A 13,832-nucleotide genomic window follows, 5' to 3' on the forward strand; every position below is an offset into this window, starting at 1 on the left:
TCTAATTGCCTGATGGACAGCTGCACAGAGTTGTCCAGCCCACACTTCGAAATCAGTTTGTCCAAAACAGTTCAAAAGCTACTTACTTTCTATGCTAGTGTTGAGAAACGACAGGATCAGAGCATGGAAGGAGTGATCCAGGTATTACTCTTCTTTCTTGTACCACTGTCTACATCTACTATAGCATTTATCTTACTCCCTACTGGGGAAGAGTCCATGTTTGTGGCTACTACAATATCTAGCATCATTCTTCACATAGACAATGAAGATAAGGAGCAACTGCTTATGTCAGTCACCATTTGATCTCAGTGTATCCTCACCAACTAGCATCACCAATCCCAACACCCAGGTTCAAAAACCTGAAGTCATCTTCTACTCCCTCTCTTAAGCTAGTAATCTGCTCAGGTTTGTCTAACTCTTAACTAAAATGCTCTCTTAACTCCCTATATATGAGTAAGACAATCCATGTAGAATACATGTATACAGGTGCTAATGTAAGCTGAGTGCTGAATGAATGTTAACTACGATTTTTATTATATACATCATCACCCCATTTCCTCTCTCTTCATACACAGGCAGCTAGCAAGAATTAAGAATATTCCCAGAAAGGCAAAAGGTACAAAAAATACCAACTTGGTTTATTGAATAAAAAGGGTGGTAAAATGGACATAAAGCCAGAAGTTAGAACAGGACATTTTCACATCCTCCCCGATCTCAAAACTGCACTTCCCATCATCTGGGTTAAGGTGTTAGGGAGCCAGAGCCCCCTAAAATCCCTTACTCTTCACCTGCACTGGAAACAAGGCCTGCATTAGGATAACCCAGGAGGAAGTCAAAGGCAACCTTACTCCTGTCTACCCCCTCACCCCTAAAGTCTCTGGGTTAGAGGGAAGTAGGGAAGGAATAAGTGAGCCAGAAGGGCTGGGACTGGCCTCTAGGGCTCACCACCCAAGATGTCCTAGAGATGGCTATCCTTGTCCCCATCCAATCCCTAATAGGTACCATTCTCAGACCTTGGGAGGGAGAAGAGAGGGGATAGTTGGTTCCAGAACAAGATGTGGTCTCCAAACCCTCCCCCAGCGTTGGTAAAAGCCCTGAGAGTAACCTGACCAGGGGTGGAAGAGCCACACCTTTTCCCTCCCACCCAACCAAGAGGTAAAAAGGAATATCTGGGGACACAGCAAGCCCAGCCACTCTTAAATCTCCACGTCGCTTTCCTTGTCATTGTCATGGTCTCCATCATAGAATTCATTGGGTGCCTCTGGCCTACAAAGCAAGGAAAGAGAGAAAGAGAGGTCAGGTTCCCACTCTCCAAGTTCCAATCTTCTCCCACATAGGTACCCTCTCTGGAGCCATTTCTCAGGCCCCCATTGTCAGGGAACCACTCCTCTCCTTCTGCTGGTAGAGACTGACTGCTATTCATTCATGCATTCATATAGTCAATAAACATTTACTGACAGACTGCACTGTGCCAGACACTGTCATAAGCCTTAGCAGTAGAGAATCAATCGGACAAAATTTCTGCCTATCCTCAAAAAACTCACCGAATAAATGAGACTGACAATAACTAACAAAGTAAAAACATAAATATGGTAATTTCAGATGGTGGAAAGCACTATGAATAAAATGAAATAAAGGGATGTGACTGAGCGTGATGGGAGGAAACAGGTAAAATTTCAGATAGGATTATCAGGAGAGGCTGTTCTAACAAGGTAAGACCTGAAGTCTGAGAAGAAGCTGGACAGGCAAAGACATCAGGAAGACCATTCCAAGCTGCAAGAAAACCTAGTACAGAAGTTATAAGGTGGACGGAGACTGATGTATTCCAGTGAGAAAAGGAGGTCAAGATGGCTAGGGGACGTGTGCACAGACGATGGTCATTAGTGATGAGACCAGGGACATAGGTAAGGGCCTTTTAAAGCATGCAGAGCCTTTTAAAGCCACCGTCAGAAATTTGGATTTTCTTCTAAGTGCAATGGAAAGGAGCGTTTTTAGCAGAGGAGTGATATACTATAAACCTGTAGTGAGCAAAGGGATGTGAAAGCAACACAAGGTCCCATAAGTACTCAATACTGCTCTCTTTCTTTTTGGAAAACTATTCTCTGGGAGAATATGTATAACTGAATTATCCTGCCCACGGCTGATAACTGAGAAAGAAGGAAGAAAGTCATCAAAGAGAAGCCGGGGAACAAAGTCGGGAAAGGCCCCTCTGCCTGGAAAGCAATGTCTCAGTTACCTCTAAGTGCACAAGGGTTAAAGGTGAGGAGTCAGAGACTCGAGTTTGAATCTCAGCCCTGATATTTAGCTAGCTGTGGGACTTTCAGAAAGTTATTTAGCCTCTCTGAGCCTTAGATTCCTCTTCTGGTAATTTAAGAATAGCGCCTCTTAGGGTTGTCTGATGGCAAGAGACTGATGACAGGATGACATTGTATCATGTATGTTTTAATATAAAGCACTCAGTAACAGTCTGGGGCTTAGCAAACCCACAAAAAGTGGTAAAACTTATTACTACTCTGCAAATGATATGCAAGCTGGAGCTACAGGCATCAAAGAAAAGGAGCTCAGTGGGTGGTCTGATGGTAGGGCTTAGGACAGGAAGAGGCCTGAGGCTTCTGCTGGCTCTTGAGAGAAGAAACTAGGCCCAGATGCCAGCCTGGAACTACAGATAAAAATAAAACAAACTTTGCCAAAAGGAAGAACTTAAAAACAGATTTTTAAGAAAATCAATTTCTAAAAGTCAAGCCCCAGAGACCTGGAGAAGTTGAGAAGGAGATGAGGGGTCAAAAAGGATCCCTGAGGGCTTCCCTGGTGGCGCAGTGGTTGGGAGTCCACCTGCGGATGCAGGGCACACAGGTTCGTGCCCCAGTCCGGGAGGATCCCGCATGCCGCGGAGCGGCTGGGCCCGTGAGCCATGGCCGCTGAGCCTGCGCGTCCGGAGCCTGTGCTCTGCAATGGGAGAGGCCGCAGCAGTGAGAGGCCCGCGTACCACAAAAAAAAAAAAAAAAAAAAAAAAGGATCCCTGAGGCCAGATGTTCAGATACTTCCTCAACCAAGAGAGAAAATAAGGGGATACTCATGGAGGATAAGGGTTGGAGTGGTCCCAAGGGTCTAAGCAGTAGAGCCCAGGTCCAGAGGAGACATCTGAAAGCCTGAACTCTAAGACAGAGAGAAGATTCTGGAAGGGACTGAGAAGCCCATCAGACTCTGCAGCAGAGCCAGATCAAACATCTAACAGTGCATGGGAGCAGGACCAGGTGTCCTACAAGCGTACAGCTGTGGTTATCCCCCAGTCACGTAAGGAAATCTGTTCTCTATTAAGTGCATCTGTTTCTGCACTTCTGGGTTCTGCTGTTTTTTCCCTTCATTTTTCAGAAAAGCCTGGTTTGGGGTTTTTTAAAAAGTCTATTCTAGTCTTTTTTTCCCCCTATTCAGTGCATCTGTAAATATTTTAATATGTATCTCAGAAAGGTAAAGACATAAAAACACACACACGTACATAATACAGCTGAGAAAATTAACAGAGGAAAGAAATCCAAGGGCCTTTCAAGAGCAGTACATGGGCAGTGACCTGTCCAGCTTAGAATCTGGAAGGAGTGAGTAAAATGCTGGCAAGAATATAAACTGTTACAGACTTTATGGAAGGCAATTTGGCAACAAATAAAAAAATTTTTAGTGCACACGGCCTTTGACCTAGCAACAACAATTCCAGGAATCTCACCCACTCAAACAAGCATGCAAAGATGTATATGGACGGGGATTCACTTCCATACTCTTTGTAATATGGATAAAATGGGAAATAATGTAAATGCCTGTCAATGGCACTTGGTTAAATTATGCTACATCCACACAATGGAATATTATACAGCTAATAAAATAATGAAGCAGATTTTTATATATATTGGCATGGAAAGATACACTGTTACGTGAAAAAAAAAAGTTGGAAATTGTAGAACATGTATAGAGTAATCCAATTTGTATTAAAAAAAAAAGACTGCACAACTCTGAAAATGAGTGTATGTGTGCCCTTGTGTTTATATGTGAATGTTAAATAGTACAGTTGTAATCTACAGAAAAAATCTGAAAAGATAGAAATCAAACTATTAACATTGGATACTTTGTGAAACGTGTCTGGGATCATGTAAAAGCAAACTGAACATATTTTGGTGCTGTTTAAAATTTTTACAACAAACACATGTTACTTACGTCATTAGAAGCAGGGCAGAAAAGTGTGGGATTGCCACATACCAAAGGAGGTAAGCCAAGGACAATTAGGCTAATGCCCTCCAATGTACTTTTTCCCTCTTAACCTCCCCAAAAAGCTTGTGGGAATCCCTTGCTCTCAAGTCCCTGCCCCAGACCTGCTGTAGTTCTCCTCGGGACCCCTCTCCTCCGCGTCAGCCTCATCAGTCCTGTCATAGGTCAGGAGGTCTGCCGGCACATCATGAATCTGGACACTAGGTGCGTGGTTCAGCATCTTCAGGTTTTCAAAGATTGTCTGGCGGATCTGGTCCAGATACTGGTTGGGGATGAGGAATAGACAGTGAGCAGCTCCCAGGGATTCCCAGGGCATCTATGCTTCTAACTGCCTTTTGCCCCTACTGTCCTAGTTTCAATCCCACCTCACATCTTAGTTTGAGTCTCCCAGCTGTTAACTGTCCCTCCTCCCAACCCTGACTGCTTCTGCTTTAACCTGGGCTGACTCCTAGCTGAGAACAGTGACAGTGATGGCTGAGAACTTCTTTTCTTCCCTGGTTTCTCTGACTTCCCACATCCTGGACCTCTCCTGGGCTCCCCCGCCCTGGTGCTCAGCTTCTCCGAGCTGCTGACCTGGCGTGAGTTCTGATTCTCGATGCGGGTGCTGACATCTGGATGGAGCGTGAAGTCCGGGGCAAAGTACTCAAAGTATTCTTGGGGTAAAAGGAGATTAGGAGGAGACGTTATGGCTCAGATAGAGGCAGGCAGGTCCCAAGACTTGCCACTCCCTTTCCTTTCCATCCGAAACCCCTACGTAATAGCTGCCCAACCTTTTCCCTGACCTGGGTTCAGGGGTTTAGTCTGCAGAGCTCTGAGAAAGTCAAACTTTCCACCTGCTTTCAAACCAGGCCATTTTGGGGTCTTGTGAAAATGGCCTTCCTGTTCTGGGGGCATCATGGGGTGGTCCTTACCACTGTAGGGAAGCTCCTCACTAATGGCCTCTTCTACTAGCAGCGATGTCTCATACGTCCTGAAACAAACCAGCAGAGGGGGGCGGGCTGAACAAGTGGGTTGAAGGGCCCACCTAGCCATCTCTCAGGGAGCCCCTAGCTCACACTGGACAAGGGGGAGGAGGAAAAATGGGGGCGTGCTCACCAACAGCGGGCAACATTCCGGACAGTATAGCCACCACCACCCAGCACCAGCAGAGGGATATTGAAGCTCTTGACATATTCAACGCACTCCCTGTTAAAAGGAACCAGAGGAACAGGTGGCAGAAGTTACCAAAAGCCAAAGTATACGCTTCTAGATATTGCCTGGAAAGGTGCACAAGGAAACTAGAAATGTTCTCTATCTTGATCTAGGCAGTGAAAATCACTAAGTTATATCCCTGAGATTTGCGCACTTTATTATCCACATGTTGTGTCTCAATAAAAACTTTAAAATAGGGTGCACTCCTACCTCTGTCCTGCTCAGCACCCACCCTGGCACCCGACCTGTTAGTCAACTGTTCTCACCAAGGCACCAGCAAGTGCTGTCAGTTTAGCCACCAAAATATAACTCAAATCATCTGCTTCTCTCCATCAACCACCTCCTCCAACTTGGCATCCTGCCTACACAATACCAATAGCTTCCTAACTGGTCTTCCCACTTCCACTCCTGTGTACCGCCCCCCCGCCACCCCAAACCTTTCTCCATTCAGCACTCAGAGCAGTCACTTTAAAATATAAGCCGGATCATATCACTTCCCTGTTTAAAACCTGTCTAAAGTTTCCCATCACATCTGAAATATAATCCAGACTCCTTACCAGGGTCTAAAGGCTCTGCACGACCCCACCACTGCCGACTTCTCAGACCTCACCTCAAACCACCTGCAGCCTGCTCTCCCTGTCCCTACCTTGTTGGTTTTACTTCATCTCCTCCACTATACCAGCTCTGCCCTGTCTCAGAGCCTCTGCATGGGTCCTTCTCACTGCTTGGGATAGACCTCCCTCTGCTCCTTTTATGGCTCGCTCTTTTTAGCCTCCAGGTCTCAGCTCAGAATTTTGGGAAATTCTTTCCAAATCGTGCTATCTAAAGTAGGTTCTCCATTGTTATCCTGTGTCTTAGCTTTCTATCTTTTTCCTTCACAGAATTTATAACTATCTACCTGTCTTGTTTGCTTACTTATTTTTTGTCTGTTTCCTAGGCTAAACTGTAAACTCCATGGGAGTTTCCCCACTGCATCCCCATCTCCTAGTACAATGCCTGGAACATAATAGGTGCTTAACAAAAACCTACTGTGAATGAATGACCAACTGGGGAACACTGTTTAAGGTGACATTTCTGGTTCAAAGTACAACATGTAGCTATTTTTGAGTCCCAAAAGGAGGTGAGGTCCATTCCCCAACTACTCCCATTCCATGTATTGAGGCCCAAGGCCACGTGAAAACCTGGGGGAGTGGAAGGAGGGCAGGTCTCACCCATGTCCTCGAATGCTGAGGTTGAAGCAGCCCAATCGATCACAGCCCAGAGAGTCAGCTCCACACTGCAAAAATCAAAACCCAAGGGGGCCACAGTGAGATAACTACTCAGAATGTCACAGATGTCCTTCACTTCCCTTCCCCCACCAGCCTAGGGACTCTCCTCTTTCCTGCTCTCTTCCCTCAAGCCCAGTGCCTGAGGAGGCACTGACAGTATTACCTGGAGCACAATGCACGTGGGTTGGTAGAAGTCCACCACCTGGTTGATAACTGGCTGGAAAAGGTGCTTGTAACCTGGGAGAGGGCCAAAGATGGGTACCTGGCACCCCAAGGGGATGGGGAGACAGGGAACAAAAGGAAAAAGGGGGTTCAGAGAGCGTGGAGCCCAGGAACGGGTGGCAGAAGTTACCAAAAGCCAAAGTATACGCTTCTAGATGTTGCCCCAGGAATGGGGCAACCCAAAGGGGCAACCATTGGTTCTGAACTTCTAGGTGGGGTCTGATGAACTTCTGGAGTGACTGATGGAAGCTAATGACCCTTTTCCCAGAAAAATGCACATACAATATGTTGCATACAATTTCCGGGGAATTCATGGTCCCTCTGAAGGCCATTCATCCTTAAGGACACCTGGCCCAACAGTAGACAACATCAGGCAGAAGAGGTTAACTCAAGGAGAGAGAGAAGGAGCCTAGTGAGCGGGGAGAAGACTTCAGTACATACTCTGGTCATCAATGCCATCCCGCAGGGGCACATTGAGGCAGTAGTAGCGGCCACTCTCTGCTCCAACTTCATACATGTCACCTGTAGGGAAGTGGGGGGTGGGAGTGGCAGCGGTACCCGGGAGGTATCTATAACCCAGCCGCTTCAACCCCAACTGTACTCCGAGGGCCTCTCACTCCATCTATGTGCGCCCACCACTCACTCCCTCGAACCACTAAGTCCCCTGCAGCTTGCATTCATTCAACAGATACTTTTGGAGGGCCTACCATGAGCCAAGCTGGGAGCGAGGCACTGGGGATACAGCAGTAAAGAGAACTAACGAAATGACTGAAATCCCACCAAGCTTATGTTCTTGGGAGGTAGGCATGATAAGGTGGGAGGCAGTTAACAAAACAAAACACCACAATAAATTCAAACAGCAGTGAGTGCTCTGAAAAAACCAAGCAGAGGGATGTGACAGAGTAACGGGGTGATCAGGAAAGGCTTCTCCAAGGAGGGGGCCATCTGAGCTGAGACCTGAGGCTGAGGAGGAGAAAGTCATGGTAAGAGCTGAAGAGTATGAAGGGGACAGACGTTCCTATTCCCATACCTGTGCCAGGGAAGAAGTAGTTTCCATATTTGTGGAAGGACACTGTCATGACCCGGTCCGTGAGGTAGAAGGCTTCCTGAACCCCGTCACCGTGGTGGATGTCAATATCAATGTAGAGCACCCGAGGGTGGTACCTGGGGTGAGGGCAAAGCCAGGGTCTGAGGCAGAGGTGAACCCCAGGAGGAAAACCCCCCAACCCACTCCTCCCAAACACAAGGTCTGGAATTATGAAGAGTCTACATTGGCCCAAGTCACCTGAAACCTAATACCACCAGTTCCCTAAGGGCAACCCTGGGGCTCCAGCCTGGAGGCAGGGACAGGAGAGGGATGTGCAGAGAAGGCTGAAATGTGAGCAGGCAGCGGGGAATCTGCAGCAGAGCACAGGAAGAGGCAGCCTGAGAAAAGCATCAAGAACTTGGGAAAAGCTAGTGTGGGGTGGAGGTCAGGGTCAGGGCCAGGGCAGTCTCAGACCTCCTCAGCCAAGAGCCTCTTAAGTCCCCCCATCTCCTCCCAGGCTACTTACTTGAGCAGCTCCAGGATGCCAATCACAATGTCATTGACATAGCAGAAGCCAGAAGCCTATGGTAAGAGAGTGGTCTTACAGAGAGGAACGACTCCTCCACCCAGCTGCCCCCTAGTGTCATCCTGACCTCCTACCCTACAGTAGCTGTTGTCTCCCCCATCTCCTCCTCACTCACCTCAAACTTCTTGGCATGGTGCAGACCACCAGCCCAGTTAATGGCAATATCACAGATCTGAAAGACAAACACCCAACTCACAGTCCTTCTCCTGCCCACCGCCAAAGCTGGGAGCTCTGGATCAGGGTTAAGGCCTTGGATTCAGGGACCCACAGGAAGGGGGAAATAGGACTCGGGGCTATGGTCACCTTGTTGTTCAGCTGGGTTGCTCCTTGCAGAGATGCGCCTGTGTAACGGGAGCAGAACTCAAAGAGCCCGGGAAACACTGGGCTGCAGGAAGAAGAGCAAGTTGGAGCCCTTTTACCTTCGTCCACTCCCTTCCTACACCTCTCTCCCTACCCCAAAGGCCTCTGATCTCCATGCTTCAATAACCCCCCTGCCCCTCCTACATACCTGGGTTATCTGCAAATTTATTTGACAAATATCTTAGACCAAACCATGTACCGAGCCTTGTGCGAGGCACTGGATGGGAAGTAGGGAAGCCCAGTGGTAGTATTCCCTAGCTGCACAAAGAGCATTTACGGCCCCAGCTGTGGCCTGAGGGCTGACTCTGCATTCCCAGATCTATAAAGTGAACTCAGAAATAGCAGCGGCAATAACACAAAGAACAAGAAACCTCCCAAGACAGCATGCAACTGAAAAACCCAATGGGCAGGGCAGCGTGTGCAGGACAGACCACTGCGACTGGTGTGGTCAAGAAAGGCTTCATGGCATGAAGCTTCATGGTGGTGTGAAGGCTGAGAAGGCCTTGGTGAGGCTGAATGGGGAACAAAGGGTATTCCAGGAAGACACCCTGCGCAGCAGGGGTGTGGGGATAAGGTTGGGAAGGTGCTCAGGGCCAGCCTGAGGAGTTGGCCTCTATCCTCCAGCCCAGGCTGCTTCTATTGGTAGGATCTTTCAGGGAAACGGATTAGTGTAGTGTTTAAAAACCTAGGCTCTGGATCTGAATCCTGCCACCTCCACTGACCAGTTATGTGACTCAGGTTAAGTTACCAAAATCTCCTCAAATTTCAGTTTATGTACTTATGCCTACCATCAGGAAAAGGACTAGTACATCTCACGGGTGGTGTGAGAATTAGGTGGATATACCAGTAATCCTTGGCACAGCAGAATAAGTACTCAATAAACTGTAGCTGTTGTAGGAAACTATAGGATCAACAACCACGTTTCTTCAAAAAATAAATTCAAAGGAGAGAAGGAAACATTATAAGTTAAAAGTCTTAAGAGACGTAGCAACCAAATATAATATGTGGACCTTGTTTAAATCTTAATTAATTTAACTGCAAAAAGGAAAAAATTTGAGACGACTGGAGAAATTTAAGTACTGATTGCATATTTGATGATATGAAGGAATTACTGTTAATTTTTCAGGTGTGATGATATTGTTCACTTTTTTTAAAGAGTATCATTTGGAGATATATAGTAAAGTATTTATGGATAAAAGGGTGTGACATCTGGAATTTGCTTTAAAATAATCTAACATGGGAGGATATAGACGAAGTAAGATTAGCCATTTGCTCTAAGTGTTGTAGCTCAGGGATAGATACATGCGGGTTCACCGTACTTTCAGAAATGTTTGAAATTTTCCCTAACAAAAAGTTTAGAAATGAATTGTGTAGATGACAGCTCTTGTGGTCACTATATTTTTGTGGATGTAGACTAGAATGGAAGCAAGGATCATGGCTTATCTTTATTGTCCACCTTCTTCCCACAGGGCCTAACTCTGAGTCTACTTCTTATGATATGAGTTCAACGTAAATGTGGTAGTGTCTAATCACTCTCTTGCTTTTTAAAACACTTTGATGACTTCCCCCTACTCAAGAGGTTAAAAACCCCAACTTATAATAGGGCTGTTTACTTTTCAAAGGCCCTACCTATCTCTTTAGCCTTGATTCAGATCACTCTCAGATTCTGTGGGTGGCCTTTTTTCTGTTCCTCAAATAAGTCTCACTCTGTCCTACCACAGACCCTTAGCACATGCTGTCCCTACTGCCCAAGACATTCTTCCCCTCACCCTCCATCCTCCCAACTACCTTTCCTCTAATTACCTCCTACTTTCTTTAGATCTCAGCTCAATCTTTATTATTTCCTCTAGGAAGCCTCCACTGACCAGCCCCTGCCCAGGCTACAGAATTCTCCCATGTATACACTCTCATAGTCTGTCATATACATCTCCTTCAGAGGCCTTAGCACAAGTGCAATATTAAAATTGTTTTGTTGTTGTTGATCATTGCGTCCCTAGCATTTAGCACAGGGCCTGGCCTAGAGCCAATGACCAATAAATATTTGTTGAATAAACGAGTAAATGATGATTCATTGACAAGTATCCCCCCTCCATCATATCTTCCCACTGCTGCCACAAGACCTCACTCAAGTACTCTCATTGAAATGCCTGGCAACAAGGTGTCTGGCATCAAAGGTCCGAGTCCTCCCCTCACCAGTCATCGCCCACGTTGAAGGCATTAAGGCTCTTGGTGAAGCCTTGCATATTGGTGGGGCTGACTCTCTGCAGGAAGTCGATGTAGTCCTCAGAGTGGAAGCGGCACATGTCATGCTGGGAGGCCTGGTATGGCTTGAAGACCTCGGATGGAAACACAAGGTGAACCCAGGCAGGGTCAGTCCCACTCACTGGGCTGAGACTGCCCACACTGAGCCCAGACTTGGGGACTGTCCAAAACTACACACAGCAGTCCCCTCGCCCCCCAATCCTTGTTATTCTGTGAGACAAATGTCAGTGAAGAGAGACTGATTAGCTTGGTGGTTTATTATGATCAAGCCCCCTAAAGACCACTGGGCTTGCCTTTTCCATCCCACCTCCAGCCCAGCCTTTCCTACCTTCTCAAACCTTAACCCCCTTCCACCTGCCCTGTTCCTTGGATCTCCTATTCCTGATTCTCTTCATACTCATCTCCCCTGGGCTCTGATTCTGTCCACTCTCTCCTCTGAGTTCTTCTTAATTTTGGAATCAAATAATATGGGACACACGACAACCTTCTAATTAAAACCCAAGATGCCCAGGTGCTAATAAGCCAGAGATTTATTATCTTTTGAGTGGTTCACACACTTCTTTAGAAATTGGACAAGAGCAAAAAGTTTTTCTCTCCCCAGAAAATGCTCAAAGGCACATACTGGCAAACAATTTCAAGAGAGTCAGGGATTCATGCACTAACATCACCTCAGTCTTTTCTACGACCAATTAACTTGTCTGTGCCTCAGCACGAGCAGTGGACACTCATTCATCCTGTTGACTAATTCCCCTTGCAATGCATCAGGGCCGAGCAATATGTTATAATCACATATCACTGCTATAAATTCCAGGCCAGGAACAGACAGCATGTGTATATCCAGGAGATGGAGGAATAGGTAGTAATTAAGTATAACTATGTGTGTGGGGGGGCGGGCGGGTGGTATTCTAGGTTGAAAAGGGAATACCCAGGACATCTCCTTCTGTCCTACACACACATACACATTTACACAGAGGGCTGCAAAGTCCTCCCTGGAGCTCTAGCTTGGAGGTGGAGAGAAGGTATGGGAATGAGGGTAAACCTCACATCCAGATACAGTGATCCAGCCGCCTTCCGTTCTTTGAGGCCACAGAACTGCCCTAAGATGCTGGGGAGGGAGAAATTTTGTGTTTTCAAACCAGCCCCACTCCACCCTACCCCTAGGCCAAGAGTTGGTCCACTTGAGGTCAAAAGATGGCCGACCTAAGGTGGAAAAGTATCTCTCATTAAGTCAGTGGATGCACCCACCAACACTCTGCATATGGGAGTGCTCCTGGTTCCTTCTACCCCCCCACACACACTCTAGGGGTGGGTCGCTCTTGGTGCATTCAGGGCAGCCTACCCATCCCTAGGGCCGCAGCTCCTCCCCAACCTCAATCCCCAGCAGAAGCCGCGAGACTCACGATCATCTTCTTATAGAGACCGTAGTGCAGGACCAGACTATGGGTCAATGCCAAGCGATGGGGCTTCATAGGGTGACCAGCCCCTGGGGGTGAGAGAAGAGAGTTCGTCAGTACGCATTCCTGGAGTTGTAGCCCCGACCTCGAAACCTCCGCGTCCCGAAATCCCTCGCCTACAACCTTGTTCCCTCACCGTAGTGGAAGTTGCCCACGTCGGGGTCGTAGAAATAGGCCACAGTCTTGGCCATGGTGCCGGCGGGACCAGGCCCAGCGCCTCCGCCGCCAGCCTGGCCGCCTGCCCCACCCCCGGTCCTGCGTGCTGCGTAAGCACGCAGCCTGCCTCTGCGGAACTGGGAGACCCAAGCCGGCCTCCCTTAGGCCACGCCCAGGCCACGCCCCCTGCGGAGTTCCGCCCTCGCCTTGCTACGCCCTTCTAGGTTCTGGGGCTTGAGCCTCTGGCCTTGGCCGGAGGACTGTAGCGTCGGTAATAGTATGATAGGGCCATTTCCTTCCGGGCGGGGGTCAAGTCCTCGGGAAGCCGAGCCATCCCGTCCAGCTACCTCTCCAAAACGGGGCGCAGGCCATGTCACCTCTCTAGGAGGCTCCGGAGAACCGGCCACGCTGTTCCTTTCGGGTGCAGAAAGCCGGCTCCCTCCGGCCCGCTGGGAAGATTCCCTGCTACACATCCGGCCGGGGCATCTGAGGGCAGGAGCCAAGCCAGCCGTGCCCGATAGACCAGTAGAGAGCACTCTCGCCTGACTACCTGTCCTCCTCACCGGACCCAGACTCGGCACCGCACACTCCCCCGACGCGGGGTCGGGGAAGGGGGGGAGCGGCGCAGTCACGCGCGCATCACACTTGCGCTCACAAGCGCGCAAGGCTCTAGCTCTCCGCCCGGCACACCTGCGCTCCGCCCCCTGGTCCCGGGCCGGCGACGGTCGAAGGCTTTTGGGAACCCAGGGCGGCGGCGGCGGCGTCCCCCTTCTCCTTCCCTTCCCAGGGCTGGAGTTGTCCGGAGCCTCTCCCCGGTCCCAACCAGCCCGCATCCCTCTCCATCCTTCCCTCCCCCCGCCTGCCGCGGCAAGGGTATCTGCGGCCGCAGCCCGGAGCCCTTGAGGCGGCGAAGGGGGGAGGGGAAGAAAGCAAGGGATGAGCGCCGGGAGGGCGTCGGGGGCCCTGAGCCGGACTAGGACGCCCCTGGAACCGGAACCCGAGCCGGAGCCGGAGCCGGAGCCAGAGCTAAACCACCGGTACCGGTGGGCCAG

At 48.8% G+C, this 13,832-nt stretch overlaps 1 protein-coding gene across 2 annotated transcripts; it reads right to left on the reverse strand.

Moving 5' to 3' along the window:
- Positions 1 to 617: 617 nt before the first annotated feature.
- On the reverse strand, positions 618 to 12,861 carry HDAC3 (histone deacetylase 3). 2 transcript variants are annotated; one of them, XM_065875376.1, is made up of 15 exons: positions 12,761 to 12,861; positions 12,571 to 12,653; positions 11,102 to 11,244; positions 8,852 to 8,933; positions 8,664 to 8,720; positions 8,489 to 8,544; positions 7,966 to 8,099; positions 7,377 to 7,457; positions 6,877 to 6,950; positions 6,657 to 6,721; positions 5,350 to 5,439; positions 5,166 to 5,224; positions 4,828 to 4,907; positions 4,359 to 4,516; positions 618 to 1,266 (listed from the first exon to the last, which is right to left on the reverse strand). In XM_065875376.1, exons 1-15 carry the CDS (start codon positions 12,813 to 12,815, stop codon positions 1,197 to 1,199), a joined length of 1,287 nt encoding a protein of 428 aa, XP_065731448.1. In that variant the 5' UTR covers positions 12,816 to 12,861; the 3' UTR covers positions 618 to 1,196. The 2 variants fall into 2 exon arrangements, with proteins under 2 accessions (XP_065731448.1, XP_065731449.1); XM_065875377.1 differs by lacking the exons at positions 8,489 to 8,544; positions 8,852 to 8,933; positions 11,102 to 11,244; positions 12,571 to 12,653; positions 12,761 to 12,861 and having other exon boundaries at positions 1,197 to 1,266; positions 8,664 to 8,680.
- Positions 12,862 to 13,832: the final 971 nt, after the last annotated feature.

Source organism: Phocoena phocoena, chromosome 3, assembly GCF_963924675.1.
Source record: "Phocoena phocoena chromosome 3, mPhoPho1.1, whole genome shotgun sequence".
Lineage (NCBI taxonomy): Eukaryota > Metazoa > Chordata > Mammalia > Artiodactyla > Phocoenidae > Phocoena > Phocoena phocoena.

Coding starts and splice junctions, on each gene's coding strand:
- HDAC3 (XM_065875376.1), bottom strand. CDS start 12,815: ATGGCCAAGACTGTGGCCTATTTCTACGACCCCGACGTGGGCAACTTC. Junction 8,721..8,851: donor CAACCCAGCTGAACAACAAG/GTGACCATAGCC, acceptor TTTGTCTTTCAG/ATCTGTGATATTGCCATTAA. Junction 5,440..6,656: donor CTCAGCATTCGAGGACATGG/GTGAGACCTGCC, acceptor TCCTTTTAACAG/GGAGTGCGTTGAATATGTCA.